Here is a 22368-nt window from a genome sequence, read left to right on the forward strand (position 1 = left end):
CTGGGTCATGGTGAAAACAAAATACAGTCCCACTGGAGCCGAACCACAGGAAGCTGCCCAGCCCTGCGCCCGGCTTGTGAAAAGGGTCCTGCCATATTTTCAGCTGAAATGCACTGGACTCTTCCAGGCACAGAGGCACTGGTGGCCACACAGGTGTGTTAGAGGAATTCAACCCACTCTAGCTTCCCACCCCGCGCCTTTTGCCAGAACAGTCCCTGTGGGGTGGGGGGTAGGGGTGGAGGAGGGGCCAAGGCAAAACTTGGCGAACGGATGTGTGAGCTGTCGGCCGGCCGCGCGGCTGGGGGTTCGCCTGCACCCAGCTTCCACGGGAGGAAGAGGGAGGGGCAGCGGTGGTCGGGAGGCTAAACTAGGTGACCGCACGGATTGTGTCGCTCTTTAAGGGGGGGAGACAGAAGTCCCTTTATCAGCCGAGGAGGAGAAGAGGTCCCAGATAGAGGCTGGGAGCTGGCGAGTGCAGGGCGGGGGCGGGACTGCAGCCTGGAGCGGGGAGCCCTCAGGGCTCCGGGCGCTGAGCGAGGACCGACTCCCGGAGCCCCGGGAGGAGGGAAACGCGCGCGACGCCGTGACCGCGCTTCTGCCCCGCCTCTCCCAGCCCCTGGCCATTCGGAGGTTCGGGTCACGCGCTCAATCCCCTCGGTGCCCCGCAGAGAGGGCCCCTCTGTCAACTCTGACCACCGACGCGGCGGAGACTGCCCGGCTCGGGACAGAAAATGCTCCACTCGCCGGGGGCTGCCCAGTCCCCGCCCCCCGACACGGTTCCCGTCCCAGCCCCTCCACTTTCTGGCTGATCGCCCCACTTTGCCTCAGTTTCCCCGTCCTAAAAGTGGGGCTAATAACCGTACTCTTCTCTTAGGGCCGTTATGACAAATAAATGGCACAGCGCAAATCGAGGGTAGCATCGAGCAGGTACCGAGGAAGTATCACCAGCCGGGGCTGTGGGCTTTCTCCCCACCTTCTCCGGTTCCCCAGGGCGTGGGCCCGTGGCCGGTCTGTGCGTGCGAGGCTCGCGGCTCAGCAAGCAGACATCGGCACCTGGCTGGGCGCACGGCGCGAGCCGGGGGTGGGCGGGGGTGGGCGGCGACGTGGGCGGGGACCGAGCCGATCTCTCCCCGCTTCCTCCACCTGTGCGCCTCCCAGGAATTTGCCTGGGGCAGTCGGGGCTGCCGAGCCGCACCACCGCGGGGTCGGCGCCGGGCGGCGGGATTCGGGATGACTTGGTGCAGGTGAGTGTCCGGGGAGCAGAGAAAAGTGGGAGGTGGGCCCTGGCGGGCGGGGCCTGGGCCGGGGACGCCGCGTTCTCCGGGCCCGAGCCCGACCTGTCCCCCCACATAGGCGAGGGCGGCGGGAAGGGGACCGGACGCCGTTGCGAGCCCCTGCTCTTTCCCGAACGCCGCGCCCCCAGGAAACCCTGGTTTTCCAGTCGGAAAATTGGACGTGGAGGTTGCGTCTGGGCCGGGGGAAGGGGTCGCTCGGATGTCCCGAGCGTGGGATTCGGCTCGCGGAGCGCGGCTCGGGACCCGGGGGCTCCGACCAGGGGCCCGCGGGCTCCGGGCGCACGGAAAGCCGAGGCCGCTCGGAAAACAGCCGGAGCAGTCGCGAATTTTAGAAAGTCGGGTTTCAGGCGCCCAGGCGCGCAGCCTCGAGGCAGAGCGCGCGTCCGTGCCGGAGCCGGGGCGCCGGAGAGCCCGAGGACTAGCGGAATAACCACAGGACGGAAAGCCGACGTGGAAGGCGGCTTTACTTTGTAGAGCCCACAACACAGGACAAAAAATACGTTCTGTGTCTTTTTACCCCCAAAGTTTATTTTCTTTGTATTTTTCAATACTAGAACTATCGTCGAACACTGACAAGGAGGTCATCTTGCGAAATCTTGCAAAAGGGTGTTCGTGAGATGATTGATGCTTTCTGAGCGTTAACACGAAGCCCGGGTTACACAGAGGATGTGGCGGAGCGAGGGGAAGGAAGGGAGGCAGCCCCTGCGTGCGTGAGTGCTCGGGCTCTCATTCCAGTGCTCCCTCTCCTTCCCCAGCATTCCCCCCACCCCACGTTCCTTAACGTGTGACCTAGCAGTCCTGGCATCAGGCTCGGTGCCAACGAATTTAAAACTGGCAAGGCTTTGGCAAATTTGACTCTTCCTTCACACATGGACAGCTGGACGGCACAAAAGGTCTTGGCTTTAATTGATGTTGTTTGCTGTCGTTGTAGCTCTGCGATCTTAAGGCTGCTGGCCTGCGTGACCATGGGGGAAATCTAACGTTTCTTCCCCAAAAGAAACTAATTCTTTTAAGCTTTTCTTTATCTTTTTAGTTACCTTTTTTTTTCCTTAAGAATTTTTTTTTAAAGTAATCTCTACACCCTACGTGGGGCTCGAACTCACGACCCAGAGAGCAAGAGTCCCAGGGCTCCACGGACTGAGCCAGTTAGGGGCCCCTCGTTTTCTTTTCTTTCTTCTTCTTCTTCTTTTTTTTAAATTAAAAAAATGGCTGATTTGGGGGTGCCTGGGTGCCTCAGTCGGTGAAGCGTCCCACACTTGATCTCAGCTCAGGTGGTGATCTCAGAGTGAGTCGAGCCCTGTTGGGCATGGAGCCTACGTAAAAAAAAAAAAAAAAAAAGTCTAATTTTGAATGGAATTCAACTCCATTAGAGGCTGAAGCTGATGCTTTGCCATTGCATGGGACATTTTATTTGTAATATTTCACTCAACAAATATTTGATAATCTACTGTTTGCTCGGCATGGTGCTGGGTACTAGGAACACAATTGTCCTCACCTCTTGGAGAAGTGGTGACTCTAGCATATCTGTCATTCCCAGCTTCTTCTTTTTTTTTTTTTTAAAGTAGGCTTCATGCCCCGCATGGAGCCCAACCTGGGCCTTGAACTCACGACCCGGAGACTAAGAGTCAGATGCTTAAGAGTCAGATGCATACTGAACTGAGCCACCCACCTGCTCCTCTTAGCTACTTATTTTTAACACCCCCTTTCCTCTACAGGACAGAATTATTTTCAGTAATAATCATGTAATAATCAATACAATTCTCTTGCTTCTTCTATTTTAAGACAATTAAAGTAAACTGTAGGGGTGCCTGGGTGGCTCAGCCATTAAGTGTCTGCCTTCAGCTCAGATCATGATCCCAGGACCCCTGGGATCGAGCCCCACATCGGGCTCCCTGCTCAGTGGGAAGCCTGCTTTTCCCTCTCACACTCCCCTTGCTTGTGTTCCCTCTCTCTCTCTCTCTGTCAAATAAATAAAAAAATCTTAAAAAAAATAAAGTAAACTGTAATTTCAAAAGATACCAAAACTGGATAAACTATTTTATGTATGAATTAAAATTGGCGCTTACCAAACAAAATATTACATTTGGCAGTTTGTGCTGTTTTGCTGTTTTAAATTTTAAACGCTAATGAAAAAGTCGGTGGTCACACATAATGACAGAATTGAGGGGACTGAAGTTTGGTTTATTCATCTTTAAAATAGATGACAGGGAGGTGGGATAGGACCTTGCTCCATCCCCTCCACGCATTGACCCGGTATCCCGGTCCTCCAGGAACGGTGCAGCCCCTTGGGGGCTAAAAAAAAAAAAAAAAAAAAAATGTGCTCTTCGTGTTTATTTCACATCCACTGCTTGAATGGAGGAATAGGTAAGGGCACATGGGTTAGAGCCAAACTACTCCCTAAGCCAGCTTGAACGATTCCCAATCCATTTACCTTTGAAAGGAACCTATGGAGCTGAGGGGTGTGTATTGGGAGCCAGCTGTGTGACTGAGTTGTTGAGATCAAATTCCATGAGAAAATATAATTTGTATAAAGGAGAAGCAATAAATGGTGCTCTTTTGAAGCTCGTGTGTATTATTAAAACGTCACAGCAAGTGCAATGGTTGCTTGGAACTTAGAACAGCAGTTCTCAATCTTTTTGGTCTCCAGGACCTTTTACATTCTTTGAAATGATGGAGGACCCCCCCAGGAGCTTAAGAAAATTTATTCAAATTTTATTAGAGGACGGGGAGGGGCAGAGGGAGAGGAAGAGAGAGAATCCCAGCGTGGGGCTCGATCTCACAACCCTGGGAAAAAATGACCCGAGCCCAAGTCAAGAGTCGGACGCTTAACAGACTGAGCCCACAGGTGCCCCAAGAACATTTCTTTATGTGAGTTTTATCTATTCCCATTGCCACATGAGACATTAAAGCTGAGAAAGTTTATTTTTTTTAAGATTTTATGTATTTATTAGACAGACAGAGAGAGAGCACAAGCAGGGGGAGCGGGAGAGGGAGAAACAGACTCCCCACTGAGCAGGGAGCCCGATGTGGGGCTCGATCACAGGACCCCAGGATCCTGACCTGAGCTGAAGGCAGATGCGTAACCACTGAGAAAGTTTAAAAAAGTGTATTTGTTCAGTCGTTAAAAGTAACAATCCCCAATGCGCCCCAAAGCTGAGAAAATTTAAAAAAGTGTATTTGTTCAGTCGTTAAAAGTAACAATCCCCAACCTTCGAGGTGTTAACCTCATGAATTTTAATGAAAAATTAATTATTTGAAGGCTTGCCGGGGACTGACTGATGCACTTCCTCGCTGGCTCCTGTGATGATTGGCTGGGGACTCTGCTTTGTCTCTCCATGGCACTCTGGGGGCAGCTCACAACATGGCTGCCGCCATGGCCGGTCCCCAGAACTCATTACCTGAGGGGGGATGTGGCACCAAGGTGAAAGCCAAGTGTCTTTTATTACCTACCTCAGAGGTGACCGATGCTGTTGGCATATTGGTCACTCCGGCCCACGGGGGAAGGGGCTACGCTAAGGTGTGACTACTTAAGGGGCAGAGATCATTGGAGATTGGCTACCACAGGATTTTTGCATCTATTTTTATGAATGAGATTGGCTGTGATTATCCTTTTTTTTTAAAGATGTTATTTTTATTTGGAAGTCATCTCTGCACCCAACACAGGATTCAAACTCGCAACCCTGAGATCAAGAGTCCAATGCTCCATCCACTGAGCTAGCCACGAACCCCTGGCTGTGATTTTTCTTTCTCATCACATCTTTCTCAGGTTTTGGTAAAATGTTTGTGCTGTTTCACAAAATAAGCTGGGGAGTGTTCCCTCTCTTCCTATTCTTTGGAAGAATAGAACATGAAATAAAAAGGAAAATCTGGCACTACAGGATTATTCAAAATTTTCTCTTCTGGCCCGCGTCGGCTTTTGTAAGTTGTAGTGTTCTCTAAGAATTTATTTCCTCTGCTTTTTCAAATTTATTGGTACAAATTGTTAATTTATATTCTCTGATTCCTTCTTTAATGGCTGTAAGGTTCTAGGGATGCTCTCAGTGTTCCTGCCACTGGCGATTTGTGCCTACTCTTGTTTTTTCTTGATCCTGCCAACGAGTTTATTAGATTTTAAAAATAAAACAATTTTTGGCTTTGATGATTCTTTATAGTGTATATTTCCTTTAAAAAAAAAAGATTTTATTTATTAGTCAGAGAGAGAGAGCACAAGCAAGGGAAGCTCCAGGCAGAGGGAGAAGCAGGCTCCCTGCTGAGCAAGGAGCCCCATGCGGGGCTCGATCCCAGGACCCTGGGAGCGTGACCTGAACGGAAGGCAGACGCCTACAGGACTGAGCCACCCAGGCGCCCCAGGATACTAGTATCTTATTGTTAGGATATAGGATAGTTCTTTTAGCTAGTCTCGTATGGATTGGCATTCAGGCTGTTTTCGGGGTTTTCGGTGTGACAGCAACGATGAGGGGAGAGACGGTTGTACTTTAGCTGTGTTGTGGTTTGACAGGCCAAGCGCCTCAACCCGCTTCTGTTGTTCCTCTGTCTGAGGCTTGTGTTAAACTTGACAGCCTCAGGTCATTGTGACCAGGAAAATTCTGTGTTAGCAGACTTGCATTCTTGTAGGAAATACGGTCAGAGCAGGCATACCCAAATACTCCCTTGAGGTCGGCTCTGCTTTTCAGGCATGGTGTGTGTCCCGGGGAGGGGACATGTTCTCATGTGCCCAGAGGAGCTTTTAGGAGGCCTGCATGACTGAGCTTCCTTCCACCTTGCCACGATCAAACAAACGAAACCATTTGCAAGTTTGACAAAGATGAGAGAAGGACCTCCCCCAGGTTGGTTGAAAACACAAGCAAAGAAATAATGAACCTCTTATAACAATTGTTGAAAACGCTGCAGTAGCCAGGCCTTCTACGTTTGGTACCCCTTCCTACGTGACCGCCAGCGACAGGCTTCATCAGAATTCAATACTTCATCCCTAGGATGAAACCAGACTTGTTTGGAATGTTAATATTTGCCATCATAACACGTATCCATGTTGATGTGTTTTGTTTTTATACGAGCAGGGGGGAGGGGAACGGGCAGAGGGAGAGGGAGAAGCAGGCTCCCCGCGGAGCAGCGAGCCCGACTCGGGGCTCCATCCCAGGACCCTGAGATCCTGACCTGAACTGAAGGCAGACCCTTAACCAACTGAGCCACCCAGGCGCCCCCCATCTTGATATTTTTTAATATAACAAAGTGAGGAGTCCCCTGTTGGGTGCAGGGCACTGTGACACAGGTCTGGGGAAACAAAGGTAAATCGGTCACCCTCTGTATGTCCAAACCCCTCTGTCCAGACCAGCGGTGTTCAGCCTCTCTTGCAGCCGTGGATCCCCTAGAGAGCCCGATGAAGACTGCGGAACTAGGAACATATGCATGCGGGATACACCGAAACTTCACGAATGACTTTAGCCAGTTCTGCAAGCCTGGGGGCCGATCCCTAATCCATGCACCGAGGCTCAGATCGTTTGCTCTGCTGGAAGGGCAACGGACAACTGGAAAAATTAGAGATCACCCAGCTGAAAGGTCGTGTAGTGAGGAATATAGTCATGCCTTATAGTACTCCTCATTTCTCCTGGAGGAGGAAGCATCCTCCCAGTCATGGGGTGAGCAGCCTCCATTATTGACAGAGAGGTAATAGCTTCGCCCAGCTGGAAGACGGAAGAGCTCTGACCAGAATCCAGGTCTATGGCTTGTACTGTTCCACCAGAGTGGGGGGGTAATATGAAATGCCACGAGCACAAGTGATGCTAGCGTCCATCATCCAGAGATGGAAAGTTCTGGGGCTCCTGGGTGGCTCAGATGGTTAAGCATCTGCCTTCAGCTCAGGGCATGATCTCCAGGTCCCAAGATCAAGGCCCGAGTTCGGGGGTGGGGGTGGGGGGGGTCCCAGCTCAGCAGGGAGTCTGCTTCTTCCTCTCCCTCTGCCTCTCCTCTTGCTTCTGCTCTCTCTGTCTCTCTCTCAAATGAATAAATAAATAAAATCTCAAAAAGAAAAGAAAAGAAAAGTTCTGATCAGTGATCAGGGTTACCTTTGCACGTGGACATTTTCAAATTTTGCAAAGTCTTTCTTCCTTGTCTCTCTCTCTCTCTCTCCCCATCTCTCCCTCCTTCTCTTTCTCACCTGAAACCTATTTGTCTCTACGATGAGTTCCCCCTTAAAAAAATTATGTGTTCAGATCGGTAGGGGAAGAAAGGGATAAAGAAAGGGGGGGTAATCAGAAGGGGGAATGAAGCATGAGAGACTACGGACTCTGAGAAACAAACTGAGGGCTTCAGAGGGGAGGGAGGTGGGGGAATGGGATAGGCTGGTGATGGGTAGTAAGGAGGGCACGTATTGCATGGTGCACTGGGTGTTATACGCAACTAATGAATCATCAAACTTTACATCAGAAACCAGGGATGTACAGTATGGTGACTAACATAATATAATAAAAAATCATTTAAAAAATAATAAAAAAATAAAATGATGTGTTCCTCGAGGAAAGGGACCACAGGTGGTTTATTTCCATTTCCTCGCTGCCTAGCCAAGTGCCCCGGGCCAACGGCACTCACGGTTGAACGAATGCAAGTTCATTCTATGAAGAAAGAGATTACAGACAGAAGCTTTGATGACACGTGTGGTCCCCCGGCTCAGGTTCTGCCTTCAGAGATTACCTCTCGGATGTGAAGAGCGTCCGGCCCCACCTCAACCAGTAGGTTCCACTGTCCCACACAGCCCACCCGGTCAGCCAAAGTTGGCTCCGCCGCGCCAGCTTGAGCTCCGTATGGTTCTATGTTGTGGGCTGTTAGCCACATGCGTGGCCTCTTCTGACATTCACGTGCGCCTTGGCGGACGGTTCGGATCCACCCCGGCTGCCCCCGGTGGGCAGGTGGTGGAGCTGGACTTACAAGAAGCATCTAAGAGAGGGGGTAACGCTCTGCGAAAATGCCAGTTTTATGAAGTCTCAATGCGTTTTTAAGGAAACGGTTGGCCAAACGGAGGGTTAAGATCAGCAGGTCGTTAGGGGGTTTGTGGAAGATGTTGCAATAGTATATTTCTCTGCAACCATTGCTTTTTTAGCTGCTTCCCTGATGTTTTGATGTGTGGTATTTTGTTTTCGTTTATGTCACGCGATTGTCAAACTTCCCTTGCGGGTTCTTCTTTGACCCGTGGTGACTTAGAAGTCTATTTCTGAATTTTGAAAAACAGGGATTTTCTAGTTATACGTTTTTGTTGTTTGCTGCTGGCTTAATTGCGTGGGGACCAGAAAATATATTCTATATTATTTAAATTCTTTGAAATTTTGGACACTTCGTTTCTGACCCAGCCTTTGTAAGGTTCTGTGTGTGTTTGAAAGGAATGTGAACTCCGCAGTCATTGCATCCAGTGTTCTGCATGTTTTTTATATCAAGTTTGCTGATCGTCTGGTTCAAAAATCCTAAATGGTTGCTAATTTCTTGTTTGTTTGCTCTGTTGGCTGGGGAGAGGAATATGTTAAAATTTCTCACCGGGATTGGGGGTTTGTCTGTTTCTCCTTGTAATACTTTCAGTATTTTGTTTTATATATTTTGAGGCAATGTTAATTAGACAAAGGAATTTCTCCTGGTGAACTGAATATTTCATAACCTTCAGGTATCTGTATTTTGGCTTTTTGTCTTTCAAATCTATTTCATTTGGTTTTAATATAGAGATATCAACTTTATGTTGGTTATTTAGTATGTTTATCTTCCCTTTTCATTCTCAAACATCTCTATATCCATGTGTTTAAGATGTGTGCCTTGCAACACTACATATCATCGGGCTTTTTTTTCCCAACCAGTCTATCTTTATATTTTAACTGGAGCATTGAACTCATTTACGTTGGTTTAAATCTAGCATTTCTTTTCTTTTTTTTTTTTAAAGATTTTATTTATTTATTTGACAGAGATAGAGACAGCCAGCGAGAGAGGGAACACAAGCAGGGGAGTGGGAGAGGAAGAAGCAGGCTCATAGCGGAGGAGCCCGATGTGGGGCTCGATCCCATAACGCCGGGATCACGCCCTGAGCTGAAGGCAGACGCCCAACCGCTGTGCCACCCAGGCGCCCCTAAATCTAGCATTTCATTGAGTGCTTTCTGTTTGTTCTACCTGACCTACGTTCTTCTTTCTTTTCTTGCACTTTTTGGTATTATTTTTTTATTATTCCATTTTCCTATCCATTAGCTTGAAAGCTATTCACTATTTGTATTATTTCCATGGTATTTACACTATAGATCATAACATATTCTTGACCTATCAAAGTCTAAAATTACATGGTATTTTTAATCCTCTTTCTGGGCAATGCAAGGACTTTACAACACTTTTAGTCTCTTTACTGCCCTTCCTGACTTATTTACTTTTCTTTCTCTTTCTTTCTTTCTTTCTTTCTTTCTTTCTTTCTTTCTTTCTTTCTTTCTTTCTTTCTTTCTTCTTGGATATACAAAATGGTGTTACTGCTTTATGTAGTCAGTAGTTACCTAGACTTACCCACTTACTTGCCATTTTGATTTCTCTTCATTCTTTTCTTCTAACGTGACTTTAGGTCCTTTAGTTCGACTATGCTAGGGGCAAATTCCCTCCAACGCTGCTTGTCTGAAAATGTTATCCCACCTTCATCCTTGAATATCTTAAAGGTAATCTTTTCTTCTCTGGCTACTTTTAAAAGATTGTCTCCTTTAATTTTCAGCATTTTTGCTTTGATGTCCTTTGGTGTGTATTTATTTTAACATTTTCCTCCCTGTGGCTTGTAGAGTTTCTGGAAAGCATGCGTTGAGGTCGTTCATTAGTTTTGAAAGTTTTTAACCATGTTCTTCTTCAAATATTACCTACCCCACCCTCTGTCTCCTCCTATACTCACCGCATCCTCTATGTCCTTATTTCTTTCCAGTAATTTATTTTTCTTCAAGATTTTATCTTTTCTGGTAATCTCTACATCCAATGTGGGGCTTGAACCTACAACCCTGAGATCAAGAGTCATGTGCTCTACCGACTGAGCCGGCCAGGTGCCCCTTTCCAGTAATTTAAAATCCTTTGTTCTTCCGCCTTTCATATTGGTGGTTGTCTCCTGCTCTGTCTTCTAGTCTTGCCTAATTGTTAACTTTGACCACGGAGCTGTCAATACTGTTATTTGATTTTTTATTTCTAAAATTTCCGTCTGGCTCTTTTTTATATTCTTCGGTTCTGTGTTGAAATTCTCAAATCATTAACTCACAGGTCTTCAGCACTGGAAGTGTACTTACGTCACCATGTGTCTGAGAACTCCAATCTCGGAAGGCTTGTGGTTTGGTTTGGTTTGGTTTGGTCTTACTTGCCTCATTTAAGAAATGTTATCTGCATCCGCGCTATCGTCTTTACAACATAGCTTGTGGAAATAATCTGAGAGGTAAGCTGCCTCCAGAAATGGCGCTTAATGTTTGCTTCTGCTAGGCACCGGGAGCACGGGCACTGTGTGGTTGCCTCAGTTCAGCTTCCAGGAGATGATGGGCAGCCTGGGGGCCAAGCCTGATTCAGCTTCAGCCCTTTGCCCGGAGTAGTCCCTTGAAGTTCCAACGCAAAGCAAAGGGGTTCACCTGGAACCCCTACCCCCAGCTCCACCCGTAGAGAATCTTGGACTCTAATAGCTATTCCCCTAATCCTAAAAGGCTGAGAAAAGCATGCCCAGCCTCTCAGCTGCACCCTGAGGAATCAGTGAACATATCCAGAGGGAAAAGGAACCTCATTCCTTAGCCTCCATTACCCGTCCAACCCTGCCCCTGTATTCACTACCTTGACTGCCATCTGAGTCCTTCAAGCAGATGTGTTTTGGTTTTGGTGTTGGTTCAGCTTGTCCAGTTGTCAGCAGTGGGGGGAGGGGGGAGTTTGTCTGAATCGCTCAGTCCACTCTTCCTGGAGGCAGAAGTCGCTCTTGCCCCTAAGGCTCTTAGATGAGTCAATGGTGGAGGAGGGGGAACCTCCATAAGACTGGTTTGGGGCTCTTACAGCAAAGGTGGGGTATAGCTCACTTAAATGGAGCTCAAGAAAATAAAGGTGATATTATTTGGACTTTTAATATTATGAAACACTTAATAGTTATTGTTACAGAATTACAGTGCATCCTGGAACAAAACGGGGGTTATGGGCACCGACTCCCCCGCCCCCAACTCCTGCACAGTTGAAAATCCACGTATCACTTTTTTTTTTATTTTTTATTTTTTTTATTTTTTATTTTTTTATTTATTTATGTGACAGAGAGACAGCCAGCGAGAGAGGGAACACAGCAGGGGGAGTGGGAGAGGAAGAAGCAGGCTCACAGCGGAGGAGCCCGATGTGGGACTCGATCCCAGCACGCCGGGATCACGCCCTGAGCCGAAGGCAGACGCTTTAACGACTGCGCTACCCAGGCGCCCCCCACGTATCACTTTTGACTCCCCCAAGACTTAACTACTAGTAGTAGTCTGCTGTTGCCTGGAAGCCTTCCCAATGGCATAAACAGTTTAACACATATTTTATATGGATGTGTGTTTTATAATGTATTCTTAAGGAATACCTAACTTCTTTGTTGGTATTTCTAGCCTGCACAGTTTGTCTGTGAGTTTTTCAAATTGTGGCACATCTCCAAAATATTTTCCAATATCTTTATTGAGAAAAATCTGCATATAAGTGGACCCACACAGTTCAGACCCATGTTGTTCTAGGGTCAATTATATATGGTAATTCATAGTTATTCTGTATATAATTTGAATGGGTTTCTGGTACTTGCAACCCCAGACGCCCAACTTTAGTACACAAAACCAGTGTGTATCTGCCACGTTTGCCTAAAATCTCACCAGAACTTTTTGGTTATTAACTTAATAGGTATAAAATACTATTTCAGGGGGGCTCCTGGGTAGCGCAGTCGTTAAAGCGTCTGCCTTCGGCTCAGGGCGTGATCCCGGCGTTCCGGGATCCAGTCCCACATCAGGCTCCTCCGCTGTGAGCCTGCTTCTTCCTCTCCCACTCCCCCTGCTGTGTTCCCTCTCTCGCTGGCTGTCTCTCTGTCACATAAAAAAAAACTAAAAAAAAAAAAAAAAACTATTTCAAAGTTATTTTTAATTTCAATATTTCTAACTTTCAAGTGAAAACAAATATTTTCCTGTGTGTTTCCCAATAAATATATCTATTCCTGGGTCAGTTTTTTCATAGTCCGTGCCCACTGACTAACTGGTGTCTTAATGGTTTTTGCATAAGTGAGTTAAGATGAAACCTTTGCTTTCATATTGGTTAGGAGTCTTTTCAATAGCCCAGTAGTGCTATTTTTATTTCAGTGGTGTTTTTCACTGTGCAGATATTTCAAATATTTTTTTAAAAGATTTTATTTATTTGTCAGAAAGAGAGAGAGAGAGCACAAGCAGGGGAGTGGCCGGGAGAAGGAGAAGCAGGCTCCCCGCTGAGCAGGGAGCCCGATGCGGACTCGATCCCAGAATCCTGGGATCAGAACCTGAGCCGAAGGCAGACACCTAACCGACTGAGGTACCCAGGCGTCCCACCATTGCGTGGATATTTTAGAAGTTGGATGCATACTTCAACATTCTGGTCTTTCCCCTTGTAGGTGTTTCTAGGCTGTGAAGTGTCATGGTTCACAAAGGGATTGGTGTGATAAAACAAACAGAAATTAGCAGATTGCTTCCGTAGGCAAGAGGAAAATCCTGCCTAACTGGCCTCTTCTGTCTGCTGAGACACGTGGACATCGGGACCACCTGTGCTAGGGGACAGGAGCCCCTCAGGGAAACGAGTCTCACCATCTTCTGACCCAGGACTCAGGCTGCTCCCGCCGTTTCTGCCTGGTCCCCGAGTTCTGTACCTGGAATATGGGAACTGCTGGTGGGGTTAAGCGGCTTCACCCGACTTGAAGGGACAGGCTGCCACCAGCTGTTACGGATGACTGGCTCATGTCCTTATTTCTCACTGACTTATTCAATGGCATTGTGGCCTTTTCTTGTTTCTCAAATATGGTCCAACCAGAATAGCAGACTCATAGGATTAAAATTTTACCCAGTCCCCACAAAAGGACACACACAGTGCAGTTCGAACATTGTAGAACATATACTTACCTGATAAAAATTCAGCTGCTTAATATTTTATTGGTAATCTCCTACCAAACCATTGCTGTTCATGACTGCCTCCCAAACGCTCTTCTAGCTGGAACCAGGGTTCATAAATCAGAACCCGAAAGCTGAGACAGGTCTCATCGCGTGGTCCAATGTGAGTAAGAGGAGGTAAAAGCCTATTTTCCGCTTCTTCTTCTTTTTTTTTTTTTTATTTGACAGAGAGAGAGCCAGCGAGAGAGGGAACACAAGCAGGGGGAGTGGGAGGGGGAGAAGCAGGCTTCCCGTTGAGCAAGGAGCCCGATGCGGGGCTCGATCCCAGGAGCCTGGGATCATGAACTGAGCAGAAGGCAGACGCTTAACGACTGCGCCACCCAGGCGCCCCTGTATCCATCCTTTTCTGAATGCCATTTTAGAAAACGCAGATGTTACAGAAATATGTAACAAAGTAGTGAAAATTCCATATAAAATGTTTATATATACTCACATATTTTTGGGCTTTGGTTTATTCTATTTACCCAATTTGCTTATTCTGGGATCTGTGTCAGGCTTTTAATAACTGTAGCTTTCTAATAATTTTATTCTTTAGTAATAGTGTATACAACAGCTGTCCATCTTATTTATAATATTTTCTTTGCTATTCTCATGCTAGTTTCCATTACAGTCATTTTATTATTTTTATTCTTTTAAAGATTTTATTTACTTGACAGAGAGAGGGACAACGAGAAAGGGAGCACAAGCAGGGGGAGTGGGAGAAGGAGAAGCAGGCTCCCCAAGGAGCAGGGAGCCCGATGTGGGGTTCGATCCCAGGACCCTGGGATCATGACCTGAGATGAAGGCAGACGCTTAATGACTGAGCCACCCAGGTGTCCCTATAGTCATTTCAACAACAACAACAAAATCCTATTGTGGATTAATTGGTGTGGTTATTAGGTTGAATTTATAGATTAAGGTAGAGTCCAGTTACATCTCTGAAATACAGAGTTATTCTAGTTAAGAATAAGGAATTTATCTCCATTTATTCATATTTCCCTAATATCCTGGTAGTTTTCTTAATTCTTTATTTGTTCAATGACAAAATTAATTCTTGATCAGTGCAAAAAGTAAGAGAGAGTATAAGAATATATTGATATAAGAACACGTTGATAGAAAAATTCCTCGCTGTAATCCGATTCTTAGCATTGAGTATAATTAACGACTCGGTGTATGTCATATCAGATATTTTTTCCGTGACTACACACTAAAGAGACATGTAGTCTTGTATCCAATCCAAAAAAGTCTTAGTTTTTAAAAGGCTTTATACAATGTCTAGTCAGTAATTTGATTTAAAAAAATGCATTTCGGGGGCGCCTGGGTGGCACAGCGGTTAAGCGTCTGCCTTCGGCTCAGGGCGTGATCCCGGCGTTCTGGGATCGAGCCCCACGTCAGGCTCCTCCGCTATGAGCCTGCTTCTTCCTCTCCCACTCCCCCTGCTTGTGTTCCCTCTCTCGCTGGCTGTCTCTATCTCTGTCAAATAAAAAAAAAAAAATCTTAAAAAAAAAAAAGAAATTTTATGATTAAAATTCGTTTTAGTTTCAGTAACAAAGCATCACCGCCTTTTAAAAAATAGTTACTAAATTAGAGGATATATTCTACGTGTTCTGCACAAGACAATGGCAACCTTTTATTAAAAATATGAATAGCCCCGTCGTTCTTCTGCAGGCTCTGCCTGTTAAATTGCATACTATATGCAAACCTTCAATGAACTCTGTGGCTTTTGTCTGAAGACTACGATTGTGCTTCCTTCCAAATGGAAGTTTTATTTTTTCTTTTTTTTTTAAAGATTTTATTTATTTGAGAGAAAGAGAGAGCAGGCACAAGCAGGAGGAGTGGCAGAGGGAGAAGGAGAAGCACACACCCCGCTGTGCAGGCAGCCTGACTGGGGGGTTGGGGGAGCTCCATCCCAGGACCCTGGGATCATGACCCCAGCCGAAGGCAAACGCCCAACTGACCAAATTACTCAGACGCCCCTAAAAAAAAAAAAAAAAAAAGACAAGTGACAAATTGGGAAAAATAATATGTGCTACCTACATCACAGACAAAAGGAGAATGACTATCTCTATATGTCAACAGTTTCTAAGAATAGAGAAGAGAGACGCTGACATCCCTCGGGAAGGGCTGGAGCAGGAGGTTCTCACATTGTGGACCGTAGACCCCTGAGGGTCCTAGTGACCCTCCCACGGAGTCTGCAAGGTCAGAACTATTTTCATAGGGGCGCCTGGGTGGCGCAGTCGTTAAGCATCTGCCTTCGGCTCAGGGCGAGGTCCCGGAGTCCTGGGATGGAGCCCCACATCAGGCTCCTCTGCTGGGAGCCTGCTTCTTCCTCTCCCACTCCCCCTGCTTGTGTTCTCTCTCTCTCTGGCTGTCTCTCTTTGTGTCAAATAAATAAATAAAATCTTTAAAAAAAACTGTTTTCATAATTATATTAGGCAAAAGGCTTTGCCTTTTTCACCGTGTTGACATTTACACTGTTGACCCAGAGGCAGTTAGGGGCAAAGCTGCTGGCCCCTTAGCCTGAATTAAGGCAGTGGCACCAGACCAAACTCTGGTGGTTGTGTACTTTGCCGCCCACACTCCTAGGAACCAAAAGCAGGCAGTGTACTTCAGGTATCTTTAATGAAATGACAAAAACTACTGATTTTTAAATATGTCTTTTTAAAAAGATTTAATTTTAATTTTTTATTTTGTTAAGATTTTATTCATTTATTTGACTGAGAGATACAGCGCGCAAGCAGGGGGAGCTGCAGGCAGAAGGAGAAGCAGGCTCCCCGCTGAGCAGGGAGCCCGATGTGGGGCTTGATCCTAGGACCCTGGGACCATGACCTGAGCTGAAGGCAGACGCTTCACCTGCTGAGCCCCCCAAGCGCCCCCAAAGCTTTTATTTTTAAGTAATGTCTACACTCAACGTGGGGCTTAAACTCATGACCCAAAGATCAGGAGTCATATGCTCTACTGACTGGGCCAGCCAGGCACCCCTAAATATATCTTTTTGATGAAGTGTACCCATAAAAGCCGCCTGCTGTCTACCGAAGTACAGTGGTCATTGTCTCAAGAGAAAACATTTGTGCCATTTGAGCTGTGAGATGAACTAGCTGTTTTTTTCTTTGTTTTCAATGGAGAGCTTTTTAACTTAAAAGTATGGCTAATCGACCATGGTGTGCGGTAGATGTCTTCTCAACAAATGGACCAAGTGGTCCTGTGACCTCCCTCAGGAAAACAACGGGTAGTATGTGTTGCCAAGTCTCAAGCTTTCAAAAAAATTAGAGCTTTGTACGTCTTCTGTCCCCTGCAACGAGCTTGACCGCTTCTCAGTCTGTAGAGATTCCCTGAGGAGGTTGGCGTTGCTATGAATGACTGCGGACTTTTGACGTTGCATTCTGAGATGCAGTAACGTTGGGAAGACCAGCATAACTCAGGGCACCAATATTTTCCATATGACCAATGCATGATGCTATAAAATCATACATGGACAAAAGATCCATGCAAAGTGCAGGATAGGCCAGTGGATTTGAATGTAACAGAGCACAAAAAAATCATTGATATGGTTTTGGGTTCCGCATCATGACTACTAACCTTTTAAGAAACGTCTGGAGTTTTTGGTCTTGATGTTTGGTGTGGTGTCTAGCTAAATAGCCACAATTATCTGAAAAAGTAAAATATTTCTCCCTTTTCCAACAACATATCTCTGCGAGCCCGTATTTCCTTCATATATTTTAACCGACAATGTAGAACATGGAACGCAGAAACAAATATGAGAGTTCATTTGTCTTCTGTTAAGCTAGACATTAAAGAGATATGCAAACATGTTAAAATGAAGCTATTCTTATCGTTACTTTTTGTTTTGAAAAATGTAGTTATTTTTCGCAAAAATATGTTACTCTTGTGAACACGTATGGGATTTATTATTCTACTGTTAAATGAATAAATACTTTAAAAGTTCCTCCAATTTAATTTCCAAAGTGGTAAACACTGATAGATGAAATCCACAAAAACAAGACTCTCTGGGTCCTCAGTAATTTTCAAAATTGTAAAGTGGGGGCACCTGGGTGGCTCAGTCGGTTGAGTGTCTGACTCTTGATTTTGGCTCAGGTCGTGACCTCAGGGTGGGGAGATGGAGCCCCAGTCGGACTCCACACTTAGCGTGGCGTCTGCTTGGGATTTTTTCTCTCCCTCTTCCTCTCCCTTTCCCCCCAACGTGCTCTCTCTCAATAAAATAAAATAAAAACTTTAAAAATAAAATAAAATAAAATTGTAAAGTGGCCCTGAGACCAAAAAGATTGAGAACCGCTGGCAATCATCATGAATGGCTGCTAAGATCCCAAAAATAGATGATGAGCTATTCTGCACCCTGTCTCTTTAATGGAGGGGCACAGACCATCACCTAGGAAGTAGTTTTCTCAGAAAGTCAAGCCTGAATCTGATCGAGCCTCTTGATCTAACTACAAATTTATAGAAAATACTGGGGACAGAGGAACAGGACTCCGGGGAGCTGAAACCAGTGAAATTCAGATGTGGAAAACCCAAACTGTGTAGGATAAACAACACAATTTCTTCAATAAGTAAGTTGCAAGAAAAATTAAAGAGGCAGGGGAACCTATGTATTAAAAGGAACTTAGGAGGCATATCAATCAATGTATGGACCTTCTTTAGACTCTTATTTGATCCTTAAAAAAAAAAAAGACAATGGGGAGATTTAAACCTTGTGGACATTGGATAGTATTAAAGAATGATTGTTAATTGTTTGGCTGTGATAACAGTATTGTGTGGATGTGTGGCAGGGGTGATGTGTGTAGGAAACTTTGCATTAGTCAAGCCTCAGTCAAGGAAACAGAACTACTATGAGTATTATAGAATAAGAAATTCATTATAGAAGTTGATACACTTGTGGCATAAGCTGGGGAAGTAAAAGCTCAAAAACAGACCGGAGAAAAGTCATGAACCAGCCCAAGTGAATGAGTTGAAACTTAACGAGAATCCAGAAGCATCCATCTTCTGGAGGACAACCACAGAAAGTGTTGATGGAGGGACGCCTGGGTGGCTCAGTTGTTAAGCGTCTGCCTTTAGCTAAGGGTGTGATCCTGGGATTCTGGGATCGAGCCCCGCATCAGGCTCCTCTGCTGGGAGCCTGCTTCTTCCTCTCCCCCTTCCCCTGCTTGTGTTCCCTCTCTCGCTGGCTGTCTCTCTCTCTGTCAAATAAATAAATAAAATCTTAAAAAAAGAAAGAAAGAAAGAGTTAATGGAGATAGTTATGGAAGATCGCTCGTTCTTCGTGGCTGTTACTACTGTGAGCTCACAAAGGAAGTTCTGGTAGTGAGCTGGGGGTTGTTGGTCAGTAGGGCCCGTCACTGGGAAGGAGGGCTGGATGTGGAGTGGGAGGTGAGGAGAGCAGACCAAGTGGATGGAACTTGCCAGCGCCTCTGCTGTCCCCCACTGTCTCTAACGAGGGACAGGGCAGGACGACCTTCCGAGCACAATACAGTTTCCCTGCTGCCCCCAAATTGAGTGCACATTTCTCTCGTGGCTGTCCCTCACCTGGCACCACACAGGGAAAGGAGTTCCTGGAAATGTGTTTCAGCTCAGTGACGTAGAGTACGAGGCTACCCCATTACCCTTCGGAACTATTTACAAGAATATTCACTGATGCAATCGTATGATGTCAAGATTTGTGTCGAAATGATTTGGGAAGTAAGGGGAATAGGGAGAAAGAGATAAATCCCTTTTGTCCGTGAGCAGAAGGTGGGTGATGGGTACCTGGAGAGTCATTTGACTAGTCTCTTTATTTTTGTATCTGCTTGGAATTTTTCTATAATTAAAAAGTTAATTAAAAAGGCACCTCTTGGGATGCCTGGGTGGCTCAGTCGGTCAAGCGTCAGACTTTGGTTTCAGCTCAGGTCATGATCTAGGGTCGTGAGACGGAGCCCTGCGAAGGGCTCTGGGCTCAGTGGGGAGTCTGCTGGAGATTCTCACCCTCTGCGCCTCCCCCACTCTCTCTCTCTCAAATAAATACATTAAAATCTTTTTTAAAAGTGCACCTCTTGCATTTTTTCTCTTGAGGCATCATTAGACTCATGGATTTTATTTTTTTATTTTTTTAAAGATTTATTTATATATTTTAGAGAAAGAGAGAGACAGAGAATAAGCGAGAGGGGCAGAAGGAGAGGGAGAGAGAATCCCAAGCAGACCCCGCACTGAGCGTGCAGCCTGACACGGGGCTCAATCTGACGACCCTGAGATCACCATCTGAACGGAAACCAAGAGTCTGACGCTTAACCGACTAAGCCTCCCAGGCGCCCCAGATTTTATTTTGTTCAATGTGTTATAGTTCTTTGCAGCCATTGTTCTTACAGATGCTTCAGTTGTCCCAAATATGGCTGGTAGAAGGCTTTAAACTGGCTCCTATTTCTTTGGACATGACTGTGGTCCTCTTAAATAGCTCCTGTCCTCTCCGGCATTACGGGATGTCCTAAACTCACTTTACACTTCCCTTCCCCCAAACTGAGAATTGGCCAGTTCTCCAAGGCACTCTGGTTCCCTTTAGAGGGGAAGGCTAGTCAGAGGCCAAGATGCAGGTGTTAGTGTTACATGTACCTGTGATTATCAGTGTGGGGTCATTTCTTCTGGGTCCTTTCTTAAATGAGGGATCTTTAACAAATGAAGGATAGATGTTGGATTTCATGAAATGCTTTTAAGATCATCTGTCAATATAATCATATTCTGAATTTTCACCTGGAGAAATTTATTGATAAATTGCGTAATATCGAATCATCCTTGCATGCCTAGAAAGAACTCCGTTTGTTAATGATGAATGGTTCGTGTAACATACCATTGTGTCCTAGTTACTAATACGCAGTTAGCATATTTACATCACTATTCATAAGTACTTGTTTGTACTACTGCAAAGCTTTTTTTTAAAATATAAACCAGGCTGGAATTGTTTACTTGTGAAACACAGATCTGAGACTTTGTTGAAAGGGCGAGTAGATAGGCCCTTGACAATTTCCTCAAAGACTTGCACAGGTGTGTTGAGGTCATTTGTGTTTTTCTAGAAAGTCGTCCCTTTCATTGGGGTGTTCAAGATCCAGGTTTCACTTTGTGTCTCTCACTTTCTATTCCCTTCTTCTCTTCTTGATTCAGGGGACCAGGATAACCTGATCTCATTTCTAATTCCTGGGGAAGAAATCGTGGTTGACTAGCCCAGCTCAGACAAGGTGTTCGCCCTTGGTCCAATGCACGATGGCCAAGGGAGTATCATGTGATACAAGCTAGGATCTTAGGTGTTACCGGTGTGGGTCAGGAGAAAAGTCTTACAGAAAAGAGGTTATAAACTAGGCAGATATCACAAAAGCTGTCTACTCAGGGCTTAGATTTAGCAATTATTCTATTCTAGGTTTCTCTAATTCACCACTTTCTCCTTACATTGTTCTTAAGTTCCTCTTTCTGCTTTTCTTAGATTTGTTTCTTTGTCCTTTTTTCAAGCTTCTTACTTGATTGCTTAATTTATTATAATTTTATGTCTTGTAGTTAGAAATTGGTATTTAAAACTTCAGTTTTTCCTCTCAGGACAGTTTGAGTGTGTTACATGGTTCTGGAATGTAGTGTTTTTATTATCTTTACATTCTTGTTCTGATGTCCTTGATTCGAGGGTTGCTGTGGAAAGCTTCTCTAAAATTTCCATGCTGTTGGGGAAAGGGAGTTTTCCATTAGGTTACATTTGATTGCATGTCAGAGTACCTGGTCTGAACTATTTCTGCTTGATTACAGTTTTCTTTGCGTGGCCAGTTTTGTTAAGGGTTCTAAGAGCTCTTTAACAGGATATAAATTATATCATTTAGTTGCTTTATTGCTTTATATGTTTTTGAGACTTGATTTGTGAAGCACGGAGTTGTGAGTGTTAGGTGTTATATGTGAGAATGTTGGAATCTATGACTATCTTTGTATTTGTAATCCTTCTGCCCCCCCTTTTTTTTGCTTTCTGTACTTAATTTTTTTTTTTTTAAGTAGGCTCCACACCCAGCGTGGAGCCCAACACGGGGCTTGAACTCACTGAGATCAAGACCTGAGCTGAAATCAAGAGTCAGATGCTTAACCAACTCAGCCACCCAGGTGCCCTGCTTTCTGTCCTTTAATGCTATTATTTAGTAGATAAAGTTCATGACCATTACATCTGTTTTGTGGGTCATGTATTTGGTCATTGTAAGTGATCTTTTTTGTCCTATGTGATGCCTTTTTTTTTTTTTTTTTTGGCCTTGAATTCAACTTTGGGGACATAAATGTTGCAAACCTTATTTTCTTTTTTGTCCCCCTTGGGATGTTTTTGCCCATTCTTTGCTTTCTGATTTTTTTGAGTCTCTTTGTTGCAGCTTGATTCTTTACTCTTTTAAAATCAGAAATCATTTTTTTTAAAGATTTTATTTATTTATTTGACAGAGATAGAGACAGCCAGTGAGAGAGGGAACACAAGCAGGGGGATTGGGGGAGGAAGAAGCAGGCTCATAGCGGAGGAGCCTGACGTGGGGCTCGATCCCATAACGCCCGGATCACGCCCTGAGCCGAAGGCAGACGCTTAACCGCTGTGCCACCCAGGCGCGCCGGAAATCATTTCTGGTAAGCAGTCTACGATATAAGGCTTCACTTACATTTTTCCTCAAGTTATTATCCCCACGTATTACGACACAATCAAGTCATTTATTATGCGATCAAGAAAAAGGATGTTGGGGCGCCTGGGTGGCATAGCGGTTAAGCGTCTGCCTTCGGCTCAGGGCGTGATCCCGGCGATCTGGGATCGAGCCCCACATCAGGCTTTTCTGCTATGAGCCTGCTTCTTCCTCTCCCACTCCCCTTGCTTGTGTTCCCTCTCTCGCTGGCTGTCTCTATCTCTGTTGAATAAATAAATAAAATCTTTAAAAAAAAAAAAAGAAAGAAAAAGGATGTTAACGGGATTT

General features: G+C 45.4%; 1 protein-coding gene across 2 annotated transcripts in view; it reads left to right on the forward strand.

The window, feature by feature from the left end:
* The first annotated feature begins 1133 nt into the window (after positions 1–1133).
* Positions 1134–22368, forward strand: part of B4GALNT2 (beta-1,4-N-acetyl-galactosaminyltransferase 2 (SID blood group)) — a 42505-nt gene continuing 21270 nt past the window's right edge. The window contains exon 1 of one of the 2 annotated variants that reach the window (XM_045813737.2): positions 1134–1244. In XM_045813737.2, coding sequence (XP_045669693.2) covers positions 1231–1244 — 14 coding nt within the window. In that variant the 5' untranslated portion in view covers positions 1134–1230. Of the gene's footprint in view, positions 1245–14929; positions 22031–22368 lie in introns of those variants that run through there. The other variant, XM_087854480.1, reaches the window with a different exon arrangement.

The sequence above is a fragment of the Ursus americanus genome, chromosome 23, assembly GCF_024610735.1.
Source record: "Ursus americanus isolate L20-20 chromosome 23, mUrsAme1.1.p, whole genome shotgun sequence".
NCBI classification, from domain to species: Eukaryota; Metazoa; Chordata; class Mammalia; order Carnivora; family Ursidae; genus Ursus; species Ursus americanus.